Raw genomic sequence first — 26,720 nt, forward strand, 5'->3', positions numbered from 1 at the left:
TGTTACCCGTCATCTCATCCAATGACTGCAATTTTGCCCTATTATCTACCTGTCCATCCTCAGAGTCCCACTGCACACTGCATTGACTTATAAACCAATTGCTCCATCCTCAATCCTATCACTCCAGTTCCAATCCCCCTGCCAACTTTGTTTAAACCCTCCCCAACAGTTCTAGCAAACCTGCTTGCAAGGATATTGGTCCCCCTTGGGTTCAGGTGTAACCCATTCTTATTGCACAGGTCATACATTCCCACAAAGTGCTTCCAATGATCCAAAATTCTGAAACTCTGCCCCCCTGCACCAGTTCATCAGCCACTCATTCACCTATACCATCATCCTTTTCCTTCCCTGACTAGCATGTGGCAACTAGGAGTAATCCAGAGATTTCTAACTTAGAGGACTCGCTCTTCAGCCTCTTCCCCAGTTCCTATATTCACTGCACACAATGTCTTGCTCTCTTTCTACCCATGGCATGGGTCCCAGTCTGCACCGCAATCTCTGGCTGCTCACCCTTCCTCTTGAGAACCTTCTGCAGCCGGTTTGAAGCATCCTGTACGCTAATACTTGGGAGGCAAAACAACATCCTGGCTTCTTTTTCATGACCACAGAATATCCCTAACTCTGCACTACAGAGTTGAGTAGTTTCAAGTTCCTCGGTATCACCTCAGACAGCTGAAGTTTGGCATGAGTTCCCAAATCCTCAGGACTTTCTACAGGGCACCATCAAGAACATCCTCACTGGCTGTGCCACCACCTGGCATGGAAACTGTACTACTTCAATCGCAGGGCAGTGCAGAAAGTGGTGTGGGCAGCACACAACATCTGTGGATGTGAACTGTAGTCTGTTTAGGACATTTACAGAAGCAGGTGCTTAAAAAGCACCCAGAGGATCATCAGGGACTCCAGCCACCCCAACCACAAACTGTTTCAGCTGCTTCCATCTGGCAAGTGGTACCACAGCATTAAGGCCTGGACCAACAGGCTTCAGGACAGCTTCTTTCACCAGGCCATCAGATTGATCAATACACATTGATCTGATTGCATATCTGACTGCACATACACATATACGAAACATTTATATATACACAATCTTAGTGTTTGTGCAATATCCTTCCACATTTCCCTTCCTTATTGCTTGCAACATAAAGATTTTTACTCCCTCATATTGTGGGATGGACATAAGAGACAACAATTCTAATTCTATTGAGTCTCCTGTTACTACTGCTCTGCCTGACTTTACCCTCTCCTGCTGAGCCTCAGAACCGGCCATAGTGCCACTGGCCTGCCTGCTGCTGTCTCTAACAGGTCATTCCTCCCACCCCCAGCAGCATCCAAAGGGGTATGCTTGCTGCTGAGGGGAATGCCACATGGGAACCCTACACAGACTGTGTACTTCCCTTATTTCTCCTGGTGGTCACCCACCTACTATCTGAAGCTTGCACTCTGGGTGTGAACTTCGGTAAAAGACTCAACCTTCTGGATGCTCATGAGCACATCCAGCTCCAGCTCCTTGACTTTTGTCAGTCAGGCGCTGAAGTTGGGTGCATTTCCTACAAATGTAGTCATCAGTGACACCGAGGTATGCTGAAATCCCACATCTCACAAGAGCAGCATTCCACTACCTACATCTTGCTTACACTTGTCATGCCTCTAACTTCTCATGCTTAAGTTATAGCTTACAGCTGTTCTCGCCAAGCCTGTTGAGCCAAAGCCTGACCACTTTAACAGAATCCACTCACAGAATAGGCACTCCGCTCAAACCACACTTCTTTTTATTGGCCCTTGCTAATTAACCTTAGTTACAATTAATTCCAGCAATCCCCCACTCCACAGACAAGTCTCAACAGACCCTGCCTGATTTTTTAAAAATCATCCTGCCCCACTCCCCCACAACTTGCTTCACCCGTCACCTATCAACCTCCAACTGACCCTTCCCTCTCACTTCTGTGTGCTGTCGATCTTCCATCCACACTCCAGTCACAATTTAGGGTCTCGAACTCTTGATCATCTCTTTGTTCCCACAGATGCTGCTTGACCCACTGAGTTCTTCTAGCAGTTCATGTTTTGCTGAGGCCATGAAAGGCCAGAAAAATTACCCAGGGTAGGCAAATACAAGTGGGCAGGCAGTGAGACTGGCAGTTCTAGGAAGCATGTCAGATCCAGCGCAATAACACAAATGAGGTCACTCGTCACAAGCTGCTTGTGTGAACATCAAAAACCCAGATCTTCAAAAAAACTCCATGTTTGTAATGGTCCAACATTACAAACTCTCAAGTTTCTCAGTTCAAATATAATACACTAAGTGATGTTAATCAGTTATTAAAAAATGCTCATAATAAATCAACCAGTCTTAAAACAATGTAATGCTAATTGCCATCCTTTTCACACTTAATTTTTTTCAAACTGGGTAAAGAAGAAGTCTGTCTCTGCAGTTGGTGCAAATCTGTAAGGAAATATCATTACGTACACATTAAATTCAGCAGCCCAGTAAGTATGCACATTTATTTTACCCTCCTCTTTTTAAAAAGGAGTCTCAAGAAAGGAATAAAACATGAAGAAAATTAGAGAATTTACCGCTATATTATAAATTGTCAAGAAATAGAGCTTCAAAAGCAGAAACTATTTTTACTTATTATTTTTAAAGTCACAAAATACTGCCAAGTTCTTCTGCAAAGCTTAAGACATACTTTGCACACTGCAAGATGTTTGAGCATGTCCAAAATCTTAAAAGAGGTATTTAAAAATCCTCAGTATTCAATCAAACATTAAACTTCAGTCAGAAGAGATAGAGTTGGATACAAGATTGAGGCCCAAACTAATAGTTAATAACATTTAGATTTGTTTTATCAAAACTTCCCCAGATTCCTTTTTTATTGGTCATGAATTGTCTATGCTGGGCACAGGGATACCATTTAAACTTTGAATAACTTTTTTAAAAAAACTTCTTTGAGTGCAAGAAGGACGAGACTGCGCAGGCATGTGACGTAACAGGACAGCGCCGCAAGTTTAAACAGGGAGGTTACTTCCAATGGCTTTCTTGTGGATCGGGACAACAGATTGGCGTGGGAGCTAAATTCTGAAGGAAGGCAGTTTTTTTTAAAAAACTTCTTCCAGTGCAAGAAGGACGAGACTGCGCAGGCACGTGATGTAACAGGACAGCGCGGAGAGTTTAAAAAGGAGACCACCCTATACAGCGGGCAGCTGTCGGAGCAGGCAGCGGAGTGAGTGGTAGCAGAGTGTAGGGCTTTGGCTTCAACGGGCTTCAGCAGTAAACAGGAAGAGGTGAGAGCGAAGCACCAACTCTTTTTTTCTCTCCCCCCGCCCCTTCGCGAATCGGCCCGGACAGACAGGAACAGCAGGGCTCTCACAGCTAACGGTACGAGCTAACGGTTTAAAAAGTTCGTCTGTTTGGCAAGGTTGAGTAGACTTAATTTTCCTGTTTCATTCCTGTAGAATTAGATAGCATGCTTGCAGGGTTAGTGTTTTGTTCAGGGTGTCAGATGTGGGAATCCTGGGAGACCTCCAGCCTCCCTGATGGCCACATCTGCACCAGGTGCACCAAGATGCAGCTCCTCAGAAACTGTGTTAGGGATCTGGAGCTGTAGCTTGATGACCTACTGCTTATCAGGGAAAGTGAAGAGGTGATAGACAGGAGCTACAGGGAGGTAGTCATCCCTGGGCTACAGGGGTCAGAAAACTGGGTGACTGTCGGGAGAGGGAAGGAAAATGCCCGGATAGTGGAGAGCACAGCTGTGGCTGTCCACCCCACCAACAAATATCTTGTTCTAGATGCTGTTGAGGGGGATGACCTGACAGGGGACGCCCACGGTGACCGGGTCTCTGGCACTGAGCCTGGCGCTATTGTGCAGGAGGGAAGGAGGGAGAAGAGGAATGCGGTAGTCATAGGGGATTCCATAGTCAGGGGAATGAACAGGAGATTCTGTGTGCCTGATAGAGATACCCACATGGCGTGTTGCCTCCCAGGTGCCAGGGTACGGGATGTCTCGGATCTGGTCCAGAATATTCTGAAGGGAGAGGGCGAGCAGCCAGTTGTCTTGGTACATGTTGGTACCAATGACATAGATAGGACAAGGGAGGAGGTCCTGAACAGAGATTTCCAGGAGTTATGAAGGAAAGTAGATAGGACAAGGGAGGAGGTCCTGAACACAGATTTCTGGGAGTTAAGAAGGAAGCTGAGAAGCAGGACCTCCAGTGTAGTAATCTCAGGATTGCTACCTGTGCCACATGCTAGCGAGGGCAAGAATAGTAGGATCAGGCAGATGAATGCGTGGCTGAGAGACTGGTGCAGGGGGCAGGGCTTCAGATTCTTGGATAATTGGGATCTCTTCTGGGGGAAGTATGACCTGTTCTGGACAGGTTACACCTGAACCCAAAGGGGACCAATATCCTGGCGGGATGGTTTAATAGAGCTGTTAGGAAGGGTTTAAACTGATTTGGCAGGGGGATGGGAACCGGAATGATACAGCGGAGGAAGGGGAAAACAGAAATAAATCTAAGATAGTGAGCAGTAAAGATATCAGGAAAGACAGGTAGGTGATGGGACAAATTTTTAGCCATTAGGATGAGTTGCAGTGCAATAAAGTTGCAGTGAAATCAAAGCGAAAAGTATCAAATACTGATCTTAAGGTATTGTACTTAAATGCACGCAGCATACGGAATAAGGTGGATGATCTTGTCGTACAGCTACAGGCTGGCAGGTATGATATTGTGGCCATCACTGAGACATGGCTAAAGGATGCATGTCTCTGGGAGCGGAACGTCCAAGGATACACTGTGTATCTGAAGGAGAGGAAGGTAGGCAGAGAGGGAGGCGTGGCTTTATTGGTAAGTAATGATACTAAATCATTAGAAAGAGGTGATATAGGATCAGAAGGCGCAGAATCTTTATGGGTTGAGCTAAGAAATCGCAGGGGTAAAAGGACCCTGATGGCAGTTATTTATAGGCCTCCAAACAGCTGCAGTGATGTGGACTACAAATTACAACTGGAAATAGAAAAGGCTTGTCAGAAGGGCAGTGTTATGATAATTGTGGGGGATTTTAATATGCGAGTGGATTGGGAAAATCAGGTCAGCACTGGATCTCAAGAGAGAGAATTTGTAGAATGTCTGCGAGATGGTTTTTTAGAACAGCTTGTTGTTGAGCCCACTAGGGTGTCGGCTGTACTGGATTCGGTATTGTGTAATGAACCACAGGTGATTAGAGAGATTAAGGTGAAGGAACCCTTAGGAGGCAGTGATCATAACATGATTGAATTCACTGTGAAATTTGAAAAAGAGAAGCCGAAATCTGATGTGTCAGTATTCCAGTGGAGTAAAGGAAATTATAGTGGCATGAGAGAGGAACTGGCCAAAGTCGACTGGAAAGGGACACTGGCGGGAAGGACAGCACAGCAGCAGTGGCTGGAGTTTATGCGAGAAGTGAGGAAGGTGCAAGACAGGTATATTCCAAAAAAGAAGAAATTTTCAAATGGAAAAAGGATGCAACCGTGGCTGACAAGAGAAGTCAAAGCCAAAGTTAAAGCAAAGGAGAGGGCATACAAGGAAGCAAAACTTAATGGGAAGACAGAGGATTGGGAAGTTTTGTAAAGCTTACAAAAGGAAACTAGCAAGGTCATTAAGAGGGAGAACATTAACTATGAAAGGAAGCTAGCAAATAATATCAAAGAGGATACTAAAAGCTTTTACAAGTATATAAAGAGTAAAAGACAGGTGAGAGTAGATATAGGACCGATAGAAAATGATGCTGGAGAAATTGTATTGGGAGATAAGGAGATGGCAGAGGAACTGAACAAGTATTTTGCATCAGTCTTCACTGAGGAAGACATCAGCAGTATACCGGACACTCAAGGGTGGCAGGGAAGAGAAGTGTGCGCAGTCACAATTACGACAGAGAAAGTACTCAGGAAGCTGAATAGTCTAAAGTTAGATAAATCTCCCGAACCAGATGGAATACACCCTCGTGTTCTGAAGGACGTAGCTGTGGAGATTACAGAGGCATTAGCAATGATCTTTCAAAAGTCGATAGATTCTGGCATGGTTCCGGAGGACTGGAAGATTGCAAATGTCACTCTGCTATTTAAGGGGGCAGGAAAGCAAAAAGGAAAGTATAGACCTGTTAGCTTGACATCAGTGGTTGGGAAGTTGTTGGAGTCGATTGTCAAGGATGAGGTTACAGAGTACCTGGAGGCATATGACAAGATAGGCAAAACTCGGTATGGATTCTTTAAAGGAAAATCCTGCCTGACAACCCTATTACAATTTTTGAGGAAATTACAAGTAGGCTAGACAAGGGAGATGCAGTGGAAGTTGTATATTTGGATTTTCAGAAGGCCTTTGAAAAGGTGGCACACATGAGGCTACTTAACAAGATAAGAGCCCATGGAATTACAGGAAAGTTACGTGGATAGAGCATTGGCTGATTGGCAGGAAACAGAGAGTGGGAATAAAGGGATCCTATTCTGGTTGGCTGCCGGTTACCAGTGGTGTTCCACAGGAGTCCGTGTTTTGGGCCGCTTCTTTTTACATTGTACATCAACGATTTGGATTATGGAATAGATGGCTTTGTGGCTAAGTTTGCTGACGATACGAAGATAGGTGGAGGGGCCGGTAGTGCTGAGGAAACGGAGAGTCTGCAGAGAGACTTGGATAGATTGGAAGAATGGGCAAAGAAGTGGCAAATGAAATACAATGTTGGAAAGTTTATGGTTATGCACTTTGGCAGAAGAAATAAATGGGGAGAGAATTCAAAGTTCTGAGATGCAACGGGACTTGGGAGTCCTCGACAGGATACCCTTAAGGTTAACCTCCAGGTTGAGTTGGTGGTGAAGAAGGCGAATGCAATGTTGGCATTCATTTCTAGAGGAATAGAGTATAGGAGCAGGGATGTGATGTTGAGGCTCTATACGGCGCTGGTGAGACCTCACTTGGAGTACTGTGGGCAGTTTTGGGCTCCTTATTTAAGAAAGGATGTGCTGACGTTGGAGAGGGTGCAGAGATGATTCACTAGAATGATTCCGGGAATGAGAGGGTTAACATATCAGGAACGTTTGTCCACTCTTGGACTGTATTCCTTGGAGTTTAAAAGAATGAGGGGAGACCTCATAGAAACACTTTGAATGTTGAAAAGCATGGACGGAGTGGATGTGGCAAAGTTGTTTCCCATGATGGGGGAGTCTAGTGCGAGAGGGCATGACTTAAGGATTGAAAGGCGCCCATTCAGAACAGAAACAAGAAGAAATTTTTTTAGCCAGAGGGTGGTGAACCTATGGAATTCGTTGCCACGGGCGGCAGTGGAGGCCAAGTCATTGAGGGTATTTAAGGCAGAGATTGATAGGTATCTGAGTAGCCAGGGCATCAAAGGTTATGGTGAGAAGGCGGGGGTAGTGGGACTAAATAGGAGAATGGATCAGCTCATGATAAAATGGCGGAGCAGACTCGATGGGCCGAATGGCCGACTTCTGCTCCTTTGTCTTATGGTCTTGCCTTATGGTCTAACTGACTACTTTCACAACAAATTGTACCAAGTCACAACTGCAAGGACACAAATCAGATAAACAGCTGTCTATCAAGCAAAATTAGAAGAATCTTAAATCAGTAATGCATTATACAGAAATGTTTGATAAAGAATAGAAATCTGCATAATAGGTTAATAGTGAATACTTGTCAATTAATATATAGTACAGTAGCATATGAATTGTTCAAATATAGCAAAGGAAATCTTAAATAGTTCAATGCTATGATACTAATCTGGCACCACTACTCCAAAATGAAATGGCGAAGATAAACAAAATCAATATTTATTAGTCTTTCTTTACAAAAATGTAAACCATGTACTAAAAAGATTTAAACATGCACACAACACTTGCATTTGATCCTAATGTACTAATATCATAACTGTTACCCAGCAAATTGTTTGACCAAAAAGGCAGAATTGAAAATAAAAATTCTGAAGGGCCAATAAAATATGTAATTAAAATAGAAATGAAGCAGTATAAAAGGGCAAGAATGCGAATGAAAATATGTAAGCCTTAAAAAAAACAGAAAAGAATAACTCATCTTTGTATAGTCCTATGACTTAATTATTTCACTACAGTAGGATATAATATGACAATTATTTCACTACAGTAGGACACAATATGATGATGCGCCAGCACGTTGACGCCAGCTCATAAAAAATGGTTGTAGCATCTCAGGCAAATTATGAAATGTGACAGTATGGCAAGCCTCAAGATAATGTATGTTCGAATTTGAGGCTCAACTTACCTTTATTATTTTAACATCTGGATCAATCTGCCTAATACAGCAGTCCCCAACCACCGGGCCGCGGACCAGTACCAGGCCGCAAAGCATGTGCTACCGGGCCTTGAGGAAACGATATGAGTCAGCTGCACCTTTCCTCATTCCCTGTCACGCACTGTTGAACTTGAACATAGGGTTGCCATCTGTCCCGTATTTGCCAGGACATCCCGTATATTGGGCTAAATTGGTTTGTCCCATACGGGACCGCCTTGTCCCGTATTTCCCCCGCTAAGGTAGAGCGTTCCTATGAAACCTTTCATACCAAAATAGCATGAAGCAAAGAAGCAATTACCATTAATTCATACCCGAAAAATTTTTGAGCGTTCCTAGACCCAAAAAATAACCTATCATACCAAATAACACGCAAAACCAAAAATAAATAACACTAACATATAGTAAAAGCAGGAATGATATGATAAATACACAGCCTATATAAAGTAGAAACAATGTATGTACAGTATAGTCAGGAAGATGAAGGCAAAACTGATTTGTGGGGAAAAATTGGCACGTACGCGCATGCGCACCTGTGCCCGCGCAAGGCTTCATGGTCATGGTAGTCTTTCCTGGGGTAAAGTGTCCCGGGATTTGACTGCTACTTTTGTCCCTTACTTGGGAGTGAGAAAGTTGGCAACCCTAACTGTAAAAGACATGTTGAGGTGAGTTTAACCCTAATTGAACACTCCCCACCCCACCCCAGCAGGCCGGTCCGCAAGAGTATTGTCAATATTAAACCGATCCGCGGTGCAAAAAAGGTTGGGGACCCCTAGTCTAATAGATCCCAGTGATGTGAGATTCAAAACAGTCAGCAGGTCTGAACTGTGAAGTGCCACAAGGTGGCTACTTGTTTGTTTTTACTTTCTGCCGAGAGGTCCACATGATTGCTATTAGTCTTAGACAATAAACACAGTGATGGATTTTTGAGAGATATTCTAATCATTCACAGGTCAACAGTAAAGCTTTACCTGATAGAGTTCTCTCATAGTTGCCAACTTGCCTTCAAATTTGTCCAAGCTCCAGAAAGTGCTTATGCCTAACTTAATATTTTTAACTTGAACCTGAATTGGACTTTTTAGGCTTTCATTTTTGTTGTCAGGCTCATGTCTGTAAAAAAAAAAAAGAAAAAAAAAAAAAGAAAAATCAATTTCTGCACTGTATCGCCATTCAGCAAAGAAATAGCTATAACCACACTCCAGGCCACAAATTCTAAAATTTAATCCCGAAGGATTCCAACCAGTTGTGTAAAATAACCTTGTTGCCATGAAGAGTTACTGTTGGATATTGTAAAACAGCTGTTTTTTCTAAGCAGGGGATCAGGTTGGCATTCAAGAACATTTTGGACCACCCATTCTCAACGGGGGCCCTGGCACATTTGAAGGGGGCCACCGACTGAAAACTGTGAGAAGGGGAGCCCCAAGGGTTTATGGGGGCCTTGGTAACTGAACCAATGAAATACCCAAGCAGCAACCTTCATTGGAGTCAATATTTTCCCTATTATTTATAATATCTTTCCAACACACCGTTTGAATTTGGCACACTGGTAAATTCATTGCTTAAGCTCCTCCCACACAACTTTAGTTGCGAATCAGATTGCACCGGGTCAACGTATTCAATCAAGAGTTCTCGCATTCATTATCACCATACTTCATTCTCCGAAGATCAGCGTGTCTTGCTAGGCCTTTGTTAGCCTAGCAACTTTAAAGTTTATGTGTTTGAATATATTATACGTTAAGGTAGGTTGTGAAAAGTGTTTATTACTGCATATGAAGTCACCGAAAAAAATCCCTGGCTCCAGGTGACAGTATTTTTTCTCAGTAATGTATCTGTATTTCGCGTGCTTATTCCCAAGTCAAAAACATTTAGGCAGCCTTTCTAAACCATTTCAGTCAATGTTGTCAATTTAGCTAGAAAAAAAGTAGCAAAACCATTAAAAATTTTTTTTTTCCAATTTTGGTAGTTTTTAGTGAATGCATATGACAAGGAAAATTGAAATATTGCATTATTATGCATTTATACTATGTCATTTGCTAAATCTCAGTTGAAATTGTAAATTTTCACGGTAACTTCGTTAATTTGGCGACTAAACATACATAGTGAGTTTTGCCAAGTCACTTGAAAGGGGAGCCTTGGAACCTGAGAAGAGCTCCTAAAGGGGTCGTGGCCAAAAAACGGTTGAGAATCATTTAGACTAAAGTGGCAAGAAAAGAGACTTTTATTCATGTTTCTTCAAACAGGAAAGTTCCAATCCTATTTATTTTACTACAATAGACTGAAGAGAACATACCAACCCAGTAGATAGCAAGATAAAAGTTGCAACATCTGTGCTCTCCAAAATAACATGATATAAAGCCCAGAGCTGAACACTTCAATCATGATTCAATACCTGTATCCTGTATCTCAATTTTCAAACAGCCCAAATTCAGATTTTACTAGTGTAATCTGGTTGCTGTGCATGTCCCACAAACTTGCCATTTACAACAAATTACATGAATATAGCTTAATGTGCTGCTGATGGCCCCTTAAACCATTTGGACAGGCTAACAGGCCTTTGTTTTATAAATCCCTCCCCTGTCTTCTCTCTTGTTAAAAACAGACTTGTATTTCTCACTTTCTTAGTTCTGCAGAAGAATCCTGGATTCCAAACTTTAACTATCTCTCCTTCTGCAGATGTGCCTGACTTGCAAAGCACTTCCAGCATTTCCATTTTTTATTTGACTTTTAGCTTCGACAGATTTTACGTTATGTCAAATTATAGTTATAACATATATGGGTCATTGATGAGAGCTACAGGGAGGTAGTCACACCTAGGCTGCCGGGAGCAGGTCATTGGGTGACAGTCAGAGGGGGGAAAGTGAAGGTGAGTATACAGGTAGTGCAGAGCACCCTGTAGCCATTCCCCAAATAATAAGTATACTGTCCTGGATACTGTTGGCGGGGACGACTGACCAGGGGTGAGCCACACTGGCGGGGCCTCCGGCACTGAGTCTGACCCTGTGGTGCAGAAGGGTGGAACGGAGAAGAGGAACAGACAGGAGATTTTGTAGACATGAGGAGGACACCCGCATGGTTTGTTGCCTACCAGGTGCCAGGGTCCAGGATGTCTCTGACTGGGTGCACAACATCCTGGTACAAGAGGGAAAGCAACCAGAAGTCGTGATACATGTTGGTACCAAAGACATAGGCAGGAAGAGGAATGAGGTCCTGAAGTGGGAGTTTCAGGAACTAGGCAGAAGGCTGAAGAACAGGACCTCAAGGGTGGCGTTCTCAGGATTGCTGCCAGTGCTACGTGATAGTGATGGTAAGAATTGCAGGAGATGGCGGTTGAATGCGTGGCTGATGAGTTGGTGCAGGGAGCAGGGTTTTAGATTTTTGGATCATTGGGATCTCTTCTGGGGAAGGTGGGACCTGTACAGAATGGATGGGTTGCACCTGAACTCGATGGGGAGCAATATCCTTGCAGGTAGGTTTGCTAGCATGATTCGGGAGAGTTTAAACTAATTTGCGAAGGGGATGGGACCCGGAGCGATACAGCAGTGGAAGAAGTGCATGGAGTAAAGCCAGATCTAACATATAAAGACGCTTTGAGGAAAGAGAAGGAAATAAAGGGTGTAAGGGTAGAAGGGCTAAAGTGTGTGTACTTCAATGCCAGAAGCATCAGGAACAAAGGTGATGAACTGAGAGCTTGGATACATGCATGGAATTATGATGTAGTGGCCATTACAGAGACCTGGCTGGCACCAGGGCAGGAATGGATTCTCAATATTCCTGGATTTCAGTGCTTTAAAAGGGATAGAGAGGGAGGAAAAAGGGGAGGAGGGATGGCGTTACTGGTCAGGGATACTATTACAGCTACAGAAAGCGTGGGTAATGTAGCAGGATCCTCTTTTGAGGCAGTATGGGTGGCAGTCAGGAACAGGAAGGGAGCAGTTACTCTATTGGGACTATTCTATAGACCCCCTGGTAGCAGCAGAGATACAGAGGAGCAGACTGGGAGGCAGATTCTAGAAAGGTGCAAAAATAACAGGGTTGTTATCATGCGTGACTTTACCTTCTCTAATATTGATTGGCACCTGATTAGTTCCAACAGCTTAGACGGGGCGAGTTTGTTAAATGTGTCCAGGACGGATTCCTGTCACAGTCACAGTATGTTGACAGACCGACTAGGGGGAGTGCCATACTAGATCTAGTATTAGGTAACAAAATGGGTCAAGTCACAGATCTCTCAGTGGGTGAGCATCTGGGGGACAGTGACCACCGCTCCCTGGCCTATAGCATTATCATGGAAAAGGATAGAATCAGAGAGGACAGGAAAATTTTTAATTGGGGAAGAGCAAATTATGAGGCTATAAGGCTAGAACTTGTGGGTGTGAATTGGGATGATGTTTTTGCAGGGAAATGTACTATGGACATGTGATCGATGTTTAGGGATCTCTTGCAGGATGCTAGGGATAAATTTGTCCCAGTGAGGAAGATAAAGAATGGTAGGGTGAAGGAACCATGGGTGACAAGTGAGGTGGAAAATCTAGTCAAGTGGAAGAAGGCAGCAGACATGAGGTTTAGGAAGCAAGAATCAGAAGGGTCTATTGAGGAATATAGGGTAGCAAGAAAGGAGCTTAAGAAGGGGCTGAGGAGAGCAAGAAGGGGGCATGGGAAGGCCTTGGCGAGTAGGGTAAAGGAAAACTCCAAGGCATTCTTCAATTATGTGAAGAACAAAAGGATGACAGGAGGAAAGGTAGGACCAATTAGAGATAAAGGTGGGAAGATGTGCCTGGAGGCTGTGGAAGTGAGCGAGGTCCTCAATGAATACTTTTCTTTGGTATTCACCGATGAGAGGGAACTTGATGATGGTAAGGACAATATGAGTGAGGTTGATGTTCTGGAGCATGTTGATATTAAGGGAGAGGATGTATTGGAGTTGTTAAAATACATTAGGACGGATATCTCCCTGGAGCCTGATGGAATATTCCCCAGGCTGCTCCACGAGGTGAGGGAAGAGATTGCTGAACCTCTGGCTAGGATCTTTATGTCCTCATTGTTCATGGGAATGGTACCAGAGGATTGGAGGGAGGCGAATGTTGTCCCCTTGTTCAAAAAAGGTAGTAGGGATAGTCCGGATAATTATAGACCAGTGAACCTTACGTCTGTGTTGGGAAAGCTGTTGGAAAAGATTCTTAGAGATAGGATCTATGGGCATTTGGAGAATCATGGTCCGATCAGCGAGAGTCAGCATGGCTTTCTGAAGGGCAGATCGTGTCTAACAAGCCCAATAGAGTTCTTTGAGGTGGTGACCAGGCATATACAAACCCCATTTCCAAATAAGTTGGCATATTTTCCAAAATGCAATAAAAACAAAAATCTGTGATATGTTAATTCACGTGAACCTTTATTTAACTGACAAAAGTACAAAGAAAAGATTTTCAATAGTTTTACTGACCAACTTAATTGTATTTTGTAAATATACTCAAATTTAGAATTTGATGGCTGCAACACACTCAACAAAAGTTGGGACAGAGTTAAAATAAGATTGAAAAGTGCACAGAATATTCAAGTAACACCGATTTGGAAGACTCCACATTAAGCAGGTGAGGTATCATGACTGGGTATAAAAGCAGTGTCCATCAAAGGCTCAGTCTTTGCAAGCAAGGACGGGTCGTGGCTCACCCCTTTGTGCCAAAATTCATGAGAGAATTGTTAGTCAGTTCAAAAGGAACATTTCTCAACGCAAGATTGCAGAGAATTTAGGTCTTTCAACATCTACAGTACATAATATTGTGAAAAGATTCAGAGAATTCAAAGACATCTCAGTGCGTAAAGGGCAAGGTCAGAAACCACAGTTGAATGCGTGTGATCTTTGAGCCCTCAGGCGGCACTGCCTAAGAAACCATCATGCTACTGTGACAATTATCGCCACCTGGGCTGGGGAGTACTTCAGAAAACCGTTGTCACTCACACAGTCTGTCGCTGCATCCAGAAATGCAACTTGAAACTGTATTACGCAAGGAGGAAGCCATACATCAACTCTATGCAGAAACGCCAGCGAGTTCTCTGGGCCCGAGCTCATCTCAGATGGACCGAAAGACTGTGGAACTGTGTGCTGTGGTCAGATGAGTCCACATTTCAGCTAGTATTCGGAAAAAACGGGGTCGAGTTCTCCGTGTCAAAGATGAAAACGACCATCCAGATTGTTATCAGCGAAAGGTGCAAAAGCCAGCATCTGTGATGGTATGAGGGTGCATCAGTGCCCACGGCATGGGTGAGTTGCATGTATGTGAAGGTACCATTGACCCTGAGGCGTATATTAGGATTTTAGAGAGACATATGTTGCCATCAAGGCAACGTGTCTTCCCAGGACGTCCATGCTTATTTCAGCAGGACAATGCCAGACCACATTCTGCACAGGCTACAACAGTGTGGCTTTGTAGCCACAGAGTGCATGTGCTTGACTGGCCTGCTGCCAGTCCAGATCTATCTCCTATTGAAAATGTATGGCGCATTATGAAGAGGAGAATCAGACAACGGAGACCACGGACTGTTGAGCAGCTGAAGTCTTGTATCAAGCAAGAATGGACAAAATTTCCAATTGCAAATCTACTACAATTAGTATCCTCAGTTCCAAAACGATTAAAAAGTGTTATTAAAAGGAAAGGTGATGTAACACAATGGTAAACATGTCACTGTTCCAACTTTTGTTGAGTGTGTTGCAGCCATCAAATACTAAATTTGTGTATGTTTACAAAATACAATTAAGTTGGTCAGTAAAACTAATGAAAATATTTTCTTTGTACTTTTGTCAGTTAAATAAAGCTTCACGTGAATTAATGTATCACAGGTTATTGTTTTTATTGCATTTTGGAAAATATCCCAACTTTTCTGGAAATGGGGTTTGTAGATGAGGGTGGTGCAGTGGATGTGATCTACATGGATTTTAGCAAGGCTTTTGACAAGGTTCCACATGGTCGGCTTATTCAGAAAATTAAAAGACATGGGATCCAGGGAAGTTTGGCCAAGTGGATTCAGAATTGGCTTGCCTGCAGAAGGCAGAGGGTCATGGTGGAGGGAGTACATTCGGATTGGAGGTTTGTGACTAGTGGTGTCCCACAAGGATCGGTTCTGGGACCTCTTCTTTTCATGACTTTTATTAACGACCTGGATGTGGGGGTAGAAGGGTGGGCTGGCAAGATTGTAGATGACACAAAGGTTGGTGGTGTTGTAGATTGTTGAAGATTGCAGAGAGACATTGATAGGATGCAGAAGTGGGCTGAGAAGTGGCAGTTGGAGTTCAAACCAGAGAAGTGTGAGGTGGTACACTTTGGAAGGACAAACTCCAAGGCAGAGTACAAAATAAATGGCAGGATACTTGGTAGGGTGGAGGAGCAGAGGGATCTGGGGGTACATGTCCACAGATCCCTGAAAGTTGCCTCACAGGTGGATAGGGTAGTTAAGAAAGCTTATGGGGTGTTAGCTTTCATATGTTGAGGGATAGAGTTTAAGAGTCGTGAGGTAATGATGCAGCTCTATAAAACTCTGGTTAGGCCACATTTGGAGTACTGTGTCCAGTTCTGGTCGCCTCACTATAGGAAGGATGTGGAAGCATTGGAAAGGGTACAGAGGAGATTTACCAGGATGCTGCCTGGTTTAGAGAGTATGCACTATGATCAGAGATTAAGGGAGCTAGGGCTTTACTCTTTGGAGAGAAGGAGGATGAGAGGAGACATGACAGAGGTACACAAGATATTAAGAGGAATAGACAGAGTGGATAGCTAGTGCCTCTTCCCCAGGGCACCACTGCTCAATACAAGAGGACATGGCTTTAAGGTAAGGGGTGGGAAGTTCAAGGGGGATATTACAGGAAGGTTTTTTACTCAGAGAGTGGTTGGTACGTGGAATACACTGCCTGAGTCAGTGGTGGAGGCAGATACACTAGTGAAGTTTAAGACACTACTAGACAGGTATATGAAGGAATTTAAGGTGAGGAGGGTTATGTGGGAGGCAGAGTTTAAGGGTCAGCACAACATTGTGGGCCGAAGTGCCTGTACTGTGCTGTACTATTCTATGTTCTATAATGATTGTACTAATCTGTCATTAAACATTTTTGGTTGATTAAGCCAAAAAATACACACTGGAAAAGAAAACGTATGCTGATACTCTCCATCAGTGAAGCACAAATCAGGTATTTCTACTTCTGAAACAAATTTACAATAGACTTGTTTTCCTCATCCCCAACTTTCAAAAGGTTTGTAGGTTGTTACAAATACTGAAGAGAAACATTGCTTTTATTCTTGCATAATAGTTTTAATGTTACAAAGTTAAAAGTATACACAAATACTTTAAATTATGTGTAGCCCCCCCGGCCACCCTCAGGGTCGCTCGGCTCGCTGTCGTCTAGGGAAACAGCCTGGGCCCCGCCAAACTGGATAATTCGTTTATGTGGATGCTGTGTGAGGTACGCCACCCCGCCCAAATAACAGACAATACACCAGATGCAATTAAATGATTTACAGTTTATAGATATTACTGGAACTATGTAATTAAAAGAGAATAAAATATAAAAGGAAAATAAAAGGCGCCACACTTATCAAAGTTCAATCTCTTCGTGCACAAAAACCGTTGGAGCTCAAGGACCTTCTTCTTCACCCTGTGACCCCCTTGGACCACCTCGACCGGCCGCCTGGGACCAACAACGGTGGTCGACCAGACGCTCAACACGAGTCCATCTCCGTTTCCTCGCCGAATGTCCCGCTCGGGGTCCAACCCCATTAGCGGACTCACAGCACCTCGTCCATCCTCTGTCTCACTCTCCCGCCTTCTGCCCCAAAACCCCGCGCATACAGTATCTTCAAATACACCAAAACCATAACAACTATCCCAATTGGTTAATAGCACTCTTTTATCACACACTAAAGCAAAAAACTGTTAGCGCAAATTTTCTCAGCGTTTAACACAACAAAGCCGCATTCCCCAGATTAACATAACAAAGACGCCATTTTAATTAGCCTCCGCAGTAACATAAAAGTCGAAACCCCCTTACATATGATAAAGTGAAATTGCTACAACTTCAATTTTCTTAAGCTTAACTATTACCTTATCTGTAAAGTAAACACTGTAAATGAATGACGAGATATCAGGATTTTATGCAAAAAGTCTAAGGTACATCATTACTCAGTTAAATTTAACCTACATTTAATTGAATTGGAGCAATGCAGCCTACACCATAAGCTATATAAGAATGCATAAAAATAATAATGGCTAAATAATACTTCCCCAAATGTTTACAATGTCAAACAAAAAAGAACTACATTGATAAAATCATCTGTCTCAGTGCTATTCATCAATAAGATTGTCTATTTTGCACAGGGGTTATTTTTGGTGACACTGACCTAATGAAAATAGTGTGCTTCCTCAAGTTGCTGCTAATAGTATTAGCTTCCTGGATCATCATTGAAAGCTTCATGGAGCTCCAGTATGAATGGTCTGCAACACAAATAGAAAATAAATCAATTAGACCTACCATAGAAAATACACAAAACATGTACTTTATTCGTGACATAAAGGGATACAAAATGGTCACCGAAAGGACAAAAAATTGGTTAATTGGCTCATTTCTTATATTGATCAACTTTCTTTCTCTGTTATAAGATTTTTTTTTACGGTATCATCCTGCATTGCGCTCACTGCTCCTCCAAAATTCCTACTTTCACGCTCCTAAGAAAATATTCTGACATGTCTTTGTGGGGTTTAAAGTGGATAAAACTGAACTTGCACGTTTGTCTACCCATCAAGTAGCATTTCTTCACATGCGTGCTCACATAGACTACAATTGGCAGTTCATGTTCCTATTTTTGCTTGGTTTCAAATACATGGAATGCCTTACTTTAAGCATTTTTTTAAAAAAAACAAAAAGGCATTTTTTAATATTATACTCCACTTTCATTAACTTTCCATCGAAACTTGTTACCAGTAACACCGTTGTAAAATGTCCATTGCACTTATTGTGCTCTCATAGTTGAATTGTTTGTTGAAGAGAAGTGATCTGAGGCTCTGAAGAATGCTAACTAATTAAAACCACACACAAACAATAATTGTAACTGACTGTTGCAAGAAATATTCCAGAGGAAATACAACATGGGAGTTCATGCTGTTTCTATGTTGTTATTACACAGAAAGCGCACATCCCTTTAAGTTCTCCTCTGAATAGCATATGAGTTGAGATCAAAAAGTCCAGGTATTGAGCAGTCACTGTGAAATATATAAAAATTAATGTACTTGTACATGAAGTAAAATTTTGAGCCTCCCATTTCTTTTGCCGTTCTTGCTGCATTCGCTCCAAATCTTGTGCCATCTTTCTCTTCTCTGCCTCCAGAGCATCGAGAAACTTTACATGCCGTATATTATGATCTTCTAAAGCCTGGGAGAATTTTAGAATACAACTAGTTAAGTCAGCAACAAATCACAAGAAACCAGGCACTCACTCACCACACCACCCACTACTTACCTCCAGCAACGGGTTCAAAACAACACATATGGTGACTGTGTGATGGGAAACCCAAGTGGGTGTGGAAATTGGATGTTTAAATTCTAAGCACCTATAACCTTTGACATATCAGTGCAAGTTCATTGCATTGCAGTGCAAGTGCTGGACAGTGCTTGCACTGGCTGGTTACTTGATTTCATTTATTGTTTATTTATTTTATTTGTTGTTTTATAGGATTGAGTATGAGAGTTGCAAACTCATTTTCGCTGTATTGGTGCATGACAAATTGTACTATGCAATGACAATAAAGATATTTCAATTTCAGTTCTCAGCCAGTTTGCCATTCATGACGAGCTGGCCGGTCCTGGAAGGGTTCCAGTACCAGACATAGCAACAAAAATAGAACATTGATAAGTATATATATATGCAGACATTGGGATAAGGCAGAATAAAGCTAGATCAGTAGGTAGAACCTGGGAGTAGTTTCCTTCAGTGTTCACATCTAACTAATGATCATTTAAATGTAATCTGTGCCAAAGTAATTTTTTTTTGATAAGAGGATGACAAAAGGAAATTGGGGAGAAAATACAAGAGAAGCGTATACAATGTGGTACAGATTTCCCCATCAGTTAGAACCAGAGGAATACTCTGGGTTACATCTATCTGGGGAAAAAAACATCAGTAATGAGATACCAGCACTTACGCTGTCTCCGATGCTAAGAACACGATGGTTAAAGGTATCAGTTCTTGACACAGATAAAATAGTGAATTATTTAATTTCTTTCCTTCTAATAGTTAAAGATTACAATTTATGTAGCATATTACAAATAATAGTTTTTCCACTCCAAATGAAAATAATTTTTGATCGATGCATCTCCGCCTCTATACAAAGAAAACAGTACTTTGATTTGGTGTCAATTCCCCAACTAAAATCCAAATTCCTAATACAGGTTTCAACTTCAATGTATTTGCGCATGCTCAATCGTAATTTCTAATTTGAAATATTAGTCATAAGACCAAACACAAACTACTGTTTAAAAACATTAAAATGTACAAATAAGATCAGGAAGCAGTTTAATTCACAAGATAAATTAAAGTGTTCTACAACAAAATGTTATCATTATCAAAAAAATAAAAATACAAACTACTGAAAGATTCTAGCAATAAGATTCTAGGATGGAAAAGCAGTGGTTCATTGGCAGGAAGCAAAGAGTGGGAATAAAGGGAGCCTTTTCTGGTTGGCTGATGGTGACGAGTGGTGTTCCACAGGTGTCTGTGTTGGGATCGATTCTTTTTATGTTACATATCACTGATTTGAATGATGGTATTGATGGCTTTGTTGAAAAGTTTGCATATGATATGAAGATAGGTGGAAGGCAGAGGTTACAGAAGGACTCAGACAGATTAAAAGAATGGACAAACAAGTGGCATATGGAATACAATGTCAGAAAGTGTATGCTCATACAATTTGGTGGAAGGAATGAAAGAGTTGACTATTTTCTAAATGGAGAGAAAATACAAAAAACTGAGGGACAAAGGGACTTGGGAGTCCTTGTGTAGGATTCCCTAAAGGTTAATTTGCAGGTTGAGTTTGTTTTGAGGAAGGCAAATGCAATGTTAGTATTCATTTCAAGAGGACTAGAATATATAAGCAAGGATGTAATGTTGAGACATTATAAAGCACTGGTGAGGCCTCATTTGGAGTACTGTATTGTGAGCAGTTTTGGGTCCCTTATCTAAGAAAGGATGTGGTGAAACTGGAGAGGGTTCAAAGGAAGTTCATGAACATAATTACAAGATTAAATGGCTTGTCATATGAAGAGTGTTTGATGGCTCTAGGCCTGTAATCACTAGAATTCAGAAGAATGAGAGGTGACCTCATTCTAACCTATCAAATGTGAAAGGCTGCGATATCAACACACACAAAATGCTATGGGAACTCAGCAGGCCAGGCCGCACCTATGGAAAAGAGTACAGTCGATGTTTCAGGCTGAGACCCTTCCTGCTTGGATTTCCAGCATCTGCAGATTTCCTCTTGTTTGTGAAAGGCCTTGATAGACCCAGAGGACACAGCCTCAGGAAAGAGGGGCATCCTTTTAGAACGGCGATGAGGAGGAATTTCTTCAGCCAGAGAGTGATGAATCAGTGAAATTCTTTGCCACAGGCAGCTGTGGAAGTCAAGCCTTTATGTACATTTAAGCCAGAGGCTGATAGAATCTTGATTGTTCAGAGCATGAAGGGATACTGGGAAAAGGCAGGTGGTTGGGGCTAAGCGGAAAATTGAATCAGCCCATGATGAAATGGCGGAGAAGACTCGATGGTCCAAATAGCCTAAATCTGCTCCTATATCTTAAGGTCTTATGGCCTAAAGAATGGATTAGGGTTGTAAATTTAGTATGTATTAATACATTTCTAAAACCTTATCCTACCTGCTTTGTGGCTGAGGCCTCCATTTCAAGGCGCTTCCTGTTCATTTCCAGCTCTTGTTCAAGCCTTTGGTTTGCTAGCATCTCCTTTTGAAGCTGCTTTTTGACATTCTGCAGCTCCATTTCTTTCTTTTTTCTATTTTCATTCACCTGAGCAATTAAGCAAGATCTGTGATGAATAAATTGATTAAGTTTTCCAAACTGATGAAAACTAAAGATCTGCAGCATTCAGTCCCGGTTAGAAAAAGTCAGAAATTCTTAAGCAGAGACTAGTGGATGAACACTTTAGGAAACAAAATGGAAAATACAGTATTTTTAATGGCAAGTGACTGAACTATGTAATTGTTCAAACGAGCTGGGTACCCTTGTACATAAATTATTGAAAGTTAACATGCAAATACCACAAGCAATTTGGAAGGTACATGATGTGTTATAGAGTCACAGAACACTACAGCACAGAAACAGGCCCATCAGCCCATCTGCAGGGTGCCAAACTATTGACCTGCCTAGTCCCATCAACCAGCCCACCGTACTCCTCCCATCCAGGTACCTATCTAAATTTATCTTAAATGCTGATATCAAACCCAACTCCATCACTTCCACACTCTCACCACCCACTAAGTGAAGTTTCCCCCTCATGTTCCCCTTAAACATTCTACCTTTCACCTCTAGTTCTAGTCTCACCCAACCTCAGTGGAAAAAGCCTGCTTACTTTTACCCTATCTATGCCCCTCTACTTTTGTATACCTCTATCAAATCTCCCCTCATTCTCCTACGTACTAACATAACATATCATTTATAACAAAGTCCTAGCAGACTAAGGCAGTTTAAAAGCAGCGAGCGGGAGACTCAGCACATTTTGCGAGCCACAGTCCTGATAGTCATTGGATTGCGAAGAGGGATACAGGGTTTAAAAGAAGTGAGCAGGGCAGTCGGATCGTTTTGTGCACCACAATTTCTGGGGAGACATTAGATTGCACAATATTAGGTACTTGGAAAGGACCAATAAAAAGAAGCTGGGTTTAATTTGAATAGGCATTGTGGGAGTGGCCACTGTAGTGGACCAGTGTTGAGTGGGGAGTTGAGGTTTGGGCTCATAAATACTTCGGAGAAGCATAGGTGATAGGTTGATAGGTTTTTCATTATGTATTCCTTCTTTCTCTCTCATTGCAATTTAGAGTTGTGGGGATGCCAGACAGGATACTGGAATGCTCCTCTTGTGGAATGTGGGAATGCAGGGAAACCACCAGTATCCCTAATGACTACATCTGCAAGAAGTGCGTCTAGCTGCAACTTCAAACAGACCGTGTTAAGGAGTTGGAGCTGAAATTTGATAAAGTTCAGATCATTCAGAAGGATGAGGGGTTGATAGACAGGACATACAGGAAGGTAGTTACAACCTAAGTGTTAGACACAGGTAACTAGATGCCTATCAGAAGGGGGAAAGGTGATAGACAGTCAGTGCAGAAGAGTACCACTATGGCCATTTTCCTCAACATGTATACCACTTTGGATATTGTTGGGGGGAGTAATGACCCAACAGTCAAGTTTCTGGCACTGTGGCCCAGAAGACGAGGGGAGGGGAGAAGAGGCCAGTTGTCGTGATAGGGGATTTGTTGTTCAAGGGAACATAAAGGACGTTCTGTGGACAAGAACGAGATTCCCAGATGGTTTGTTGCCTCCTGGGTGCCAGGGTCAGGGACAATGTAGATCGAGTCCTCAGCATTCTTAAGTGGGTGTGTGAGCCAGTCAGAGGTCATGGCCCACATCAGCACCAATGACATGGGTAGGATGGGTGACAAGGTTGGGTAAACTGAGCTCAGAGAGTCAGATGCTACAGGGTTGTGATCTCAGGATTGCTACCCATGCCATGTGCTAGTGAGGGCAGAAATAGGACGATAATACAATTTAATACATGGCTCAGGAGATGGTGCAGGAGGGAGAGCTTCAGATTTTTAGGATCGTTGAACTCTCTTACAGGAAAGGTGAGACCTGTACAGGAAGAGATGGTTGGCACTTAAACTTGAGGGCAAATAATATCCAAGTGGGAAGGCCCTTTGCATTGAAATATACGCAATTCAGAACATTAGTCCCTACCATGCCCAACCTTTCGATTCCTGATTTTGTTTGTAGGCTTAATATTTTTCCCCACAACCACTCCACTAACTAATGTGGCTCTCATTCCCCTGCAACTCTAGTTTATACCCCTCCATGCAGCGCCAGCAAACCTTCCTGCATGGATGTTAGTTCCCCTCCAGTTCAGGTGCAAATTGTCCCTTCTGTACAGGTCCCATCTTCCCTGGAAGAGAGTCCAATGATCCAAAAAATCTGAAGCCCTCCCTCTTGCATCATCACCTTAGCCATGTGTTAAATTGTACTACTGTCCTATCGCACATTATCGAACATTAATCCCACCACGCACAACCTTTTGATTCCTGACTTTGAGGTACTAGTAACATCTGTCTCTACAACCTCTCCACTATCTGTTCAAGCACTCTGGTTCCTATCCCTTGCAACTATAGTTTTAACCCACCACCCCCCACCCCTCATATACGAACCCCATTTCCAGAAAAGTTGGGATATTTTCTAAAATGCAATAAAAACAATAATCTGTGATATGTTAATTCACGTGAACCTTTATTTAACTGACAAAAGTACAAAGAAAAGATTTTCAATAGTTTTACTGACCAACTTAATTGTATTTTGTAAATATACACAAATTTAGAATTTGATGGCTGCAACACACTCAACAAAAGTTGGGACAGAGGCATGTTTACCATTGTGTTACATCACCTTTCCTTTTAATAACACTTTTTAATCATTTTGGAACTGAGGATACTAATTGTAGTAGATTTGCAATTAGAAATTTTGTCCATTCTTGCTTGATGTAAGACTTCAGCCGCTCAACAGTCAGTGGTCTCTGTTGTCTGATTCTCCTCTTCATGATGCGCCATACATTTTCAATAGGAGATAGATCTGGATTGGCAGCAGACCAGTCAAGCACACGCACTCTGTGTCTACAAAGCCACACTGTTGTAACCTGTGCAGAATGTGGTCTGGCATTGTCCTGCTGAAATAAGCATGGACGTCCCGGGAAGACACGTCGCCTTGATGGCAACATATGTCTCTCTAAAATCCTAATATACGCCTCAGAGTCAATGGTACCTTCACATACATGCAACTCACCCATGCTGTGGGCTCTGATGCACCCCCATACCATCACAGATGCTGGCTTTTGCACCTTTCGCTGATAACAATCTGGATGGTCGCTTTCATCTTTGGCACGGAGAACTCGATGCCCGTTTTTTTCCGAAAACTAGCTGAAATGTGGACTCATCTGACCACAGCACACGGTTCCACAGTCTTTCGGTCCATCTGAGATGAGCTCGGGCCCAGAGAACTCGCTGGCGTTTCTGCATAGAGTTGATGTATGGCTTCCTCCTTGCATAATACAGTATCAAGTTGCATTTCTGGATGCAGCGACGGACTGTGTTGAGTGACAATGGTTTTCTGAAGTACTCCGCAGCCCAGGTGGCTATAATTGTCACAGTAGCATGATGGTTTCTTAGGCAGTGCCGCCTGAGGGTTCAAAGATCACACACATTCAACAGTGGTTTCCGACCTTGCCCTTTACGCACTGAGATATGTCTGAATTCTCTGAATTTTTTCACAATATTATGTACTGTAGATGTTGAAAGACCTAAATTCTCTGCAATCTTGCGTTGAGAAATGTTCCTTTTGAACTGACTAACAATTCTCTCATGAATTTTGGCACAAAGGGGTGAGCCACGACCCGTCCTTGCTTGCAAAGGCTGAGCCTTTGATGGACGCTACTTTTATACCCAGTCATGATACCTCACCTGCTTAATGTGGAGTCTTCCAAACCGGTGTTACTTGAATATTCTGTGCACTTTTCAAACTTATTTTAACTCTGTCCCAACTTTTGTTGAGTGTGTTGCAGCCATCAAATTCTAAATTTGTGTATATTTACAAAATACAATTAAGTTGGTCAGTAAAACTATTGAAAATCTTTTCTTTGTACGTTTGTCAGTTAAATAAAGGTTCACGTGAATTAACATATCACAGATTTTTGTTTTTATTGCATTTTGGAAAATATACCAACTTTTCTGGAAATTGGGTTTGTAGTACTAAGCATGCCTTCTCACTCAGATATTAGTTGCCCTCAAGTTTAGGTGCAAACCATCTCTTTCAGTACGGGTCTCACATTTCCTGGAAGAGAATCCAATGATCCAAAAACCTGAAGCCCTCCCTCCTGCACCATCTCCTTAGCCATGTGTTAAACTGTATTATCATCCTGTTTCTGCCTTCATTCGCACATGGCATGGGTAGCAATCCTGAGATCACAACCCTGGAGTTCCTATCTTTTAACTTAGCATCTAAACTCACTTTGCAGTATGTTGTCACTCTTCCTACCCATGTCATTGGTACTGACCCCTGGCTGCTCACCCTCTCACTTAAGAATGCTGTAAACATGATACAAGATACTCCAGACCCTGGCACCCAGGAAGCAACATACCATCTGGGAACCTCGTTCTCACCCACAGAACCTCTTGTCTGTTCCCCTAACCATTAAAGACCCTATCATTATAGTTTGCTTCTTCTCCCCCCACCTCTTCCCTTCTCTACTGAGCCAAAGGACCAGACTCATTGCCAGGGACCTGACTGCAATAATATCCAAAGCAGTCTACCTGTTATTGAAGGGAACTGCCACAGAAGTACTCTGCACTGGTTGTCTATCCCCTTTCCCCCTCCTAACTGTCACCCAGTTTAAACTAGATCCTACACCTTGGGGTAGCTAGCTCCCTGTATGCCCTGTCAATCAAACCCTCAGAATCCAATATGATCCTAAGTTCATCTAGCTGCAGCTCCAGTTCCTTAACACAGTCTTTAAGAAGCTGCAGCCAGATGCAGTTCTTGCAGGTGTAGTCGTCATAGACATTAGAGCTGCAGCTGGAAGCCTTCCCACATCCAGAAGAGGAGCATTCCACTATCCTACCTGGTATCCCCACTATTTCAACTGTGCAATAAGAAAGAAAGAAAAATTAAACGTAAAAAAAATCTACCTACAGCCTCCACCTCTCCTCACCAAAGCCTCTGTGAGCCAAAGTGTAAACTCCCCACTCTGACACTGGCCCACTCACACAATGGCCGTTCCCACAATGGCTGCTCTGCCTAAACATGATTTATTTTTATTGGACTTTGCCAAGTGCTTAATTATGCATACTCCAACATCTCCTAGTTATATGTGGCATACAGAATTTGTTGGCCTTTATGGCTAGAGTATTTGAGTAAAGTTGTCTTACTGGAATTCTTCATTTACACAGTTTATTTCTGACTTAAGAGAATTTTTTTTTATATCTTACACTGTACTGCTGTCACAAAACACAAATTTCATAACATGTGTCAGTAATGATAAACCTAATTCAAATTACATCAGACTCTGATGAAGTAGGCATCGATGTGAAGCTTCTGGCAGCAAACATGGA

At 42.4% G+C, this 26,720-nt stretch overlaps 1 protein-coding gene across 5 annotated transcripts in view; it reads right to left on the minus strand.

Moving 5' to 3' along the window:
* Nucleotides 1-26,720, minus strand: part of kif14 (kinesin family member 14) — a 124,862-nt gene that overhangs the window by 38,857 nt on the left and 59,285 nt on the right. For all 5 annotated transcript variants that reach the window (XM_063063901.1, XM_063063902.1, XM_063063899.1 and 2 more), the window contains exons 18-21: nt 21,217-21,363; nt 18,580-18,721; nt 17,694-17,787; nt 9,282-9,420 (exon numbers count right to left, since the gene is read on the minus strand). In XM_063063901.1, the coding sequence (XP_062919971.1) occupies nt 9,282-9,420; nt 17,694-17,787; nt 18,580-18,721; nt 21,217-21,363 (522 nt within the window). The remainder of the gene's footprint in view (nt 1-9,281; nt 9,421-17,693; nt 17,788-18,579; nt 18,722-21,216; nt 21,364-26,720) is intronic.

This window comes from Mobula hypostoma, chromosome 12 (assembly GCF_963921235.1).
Source record: "Mobula hypostoma chromosome 12, sMobHyp1.1, whole genome shotgun sequence".
Lineage (NCBI taxonomy): Eukaryota > Metazoa > Chordata > Chondrichthyes > Myliobatiformes > Myliobatidae > Mobula > Mobula hypostoma.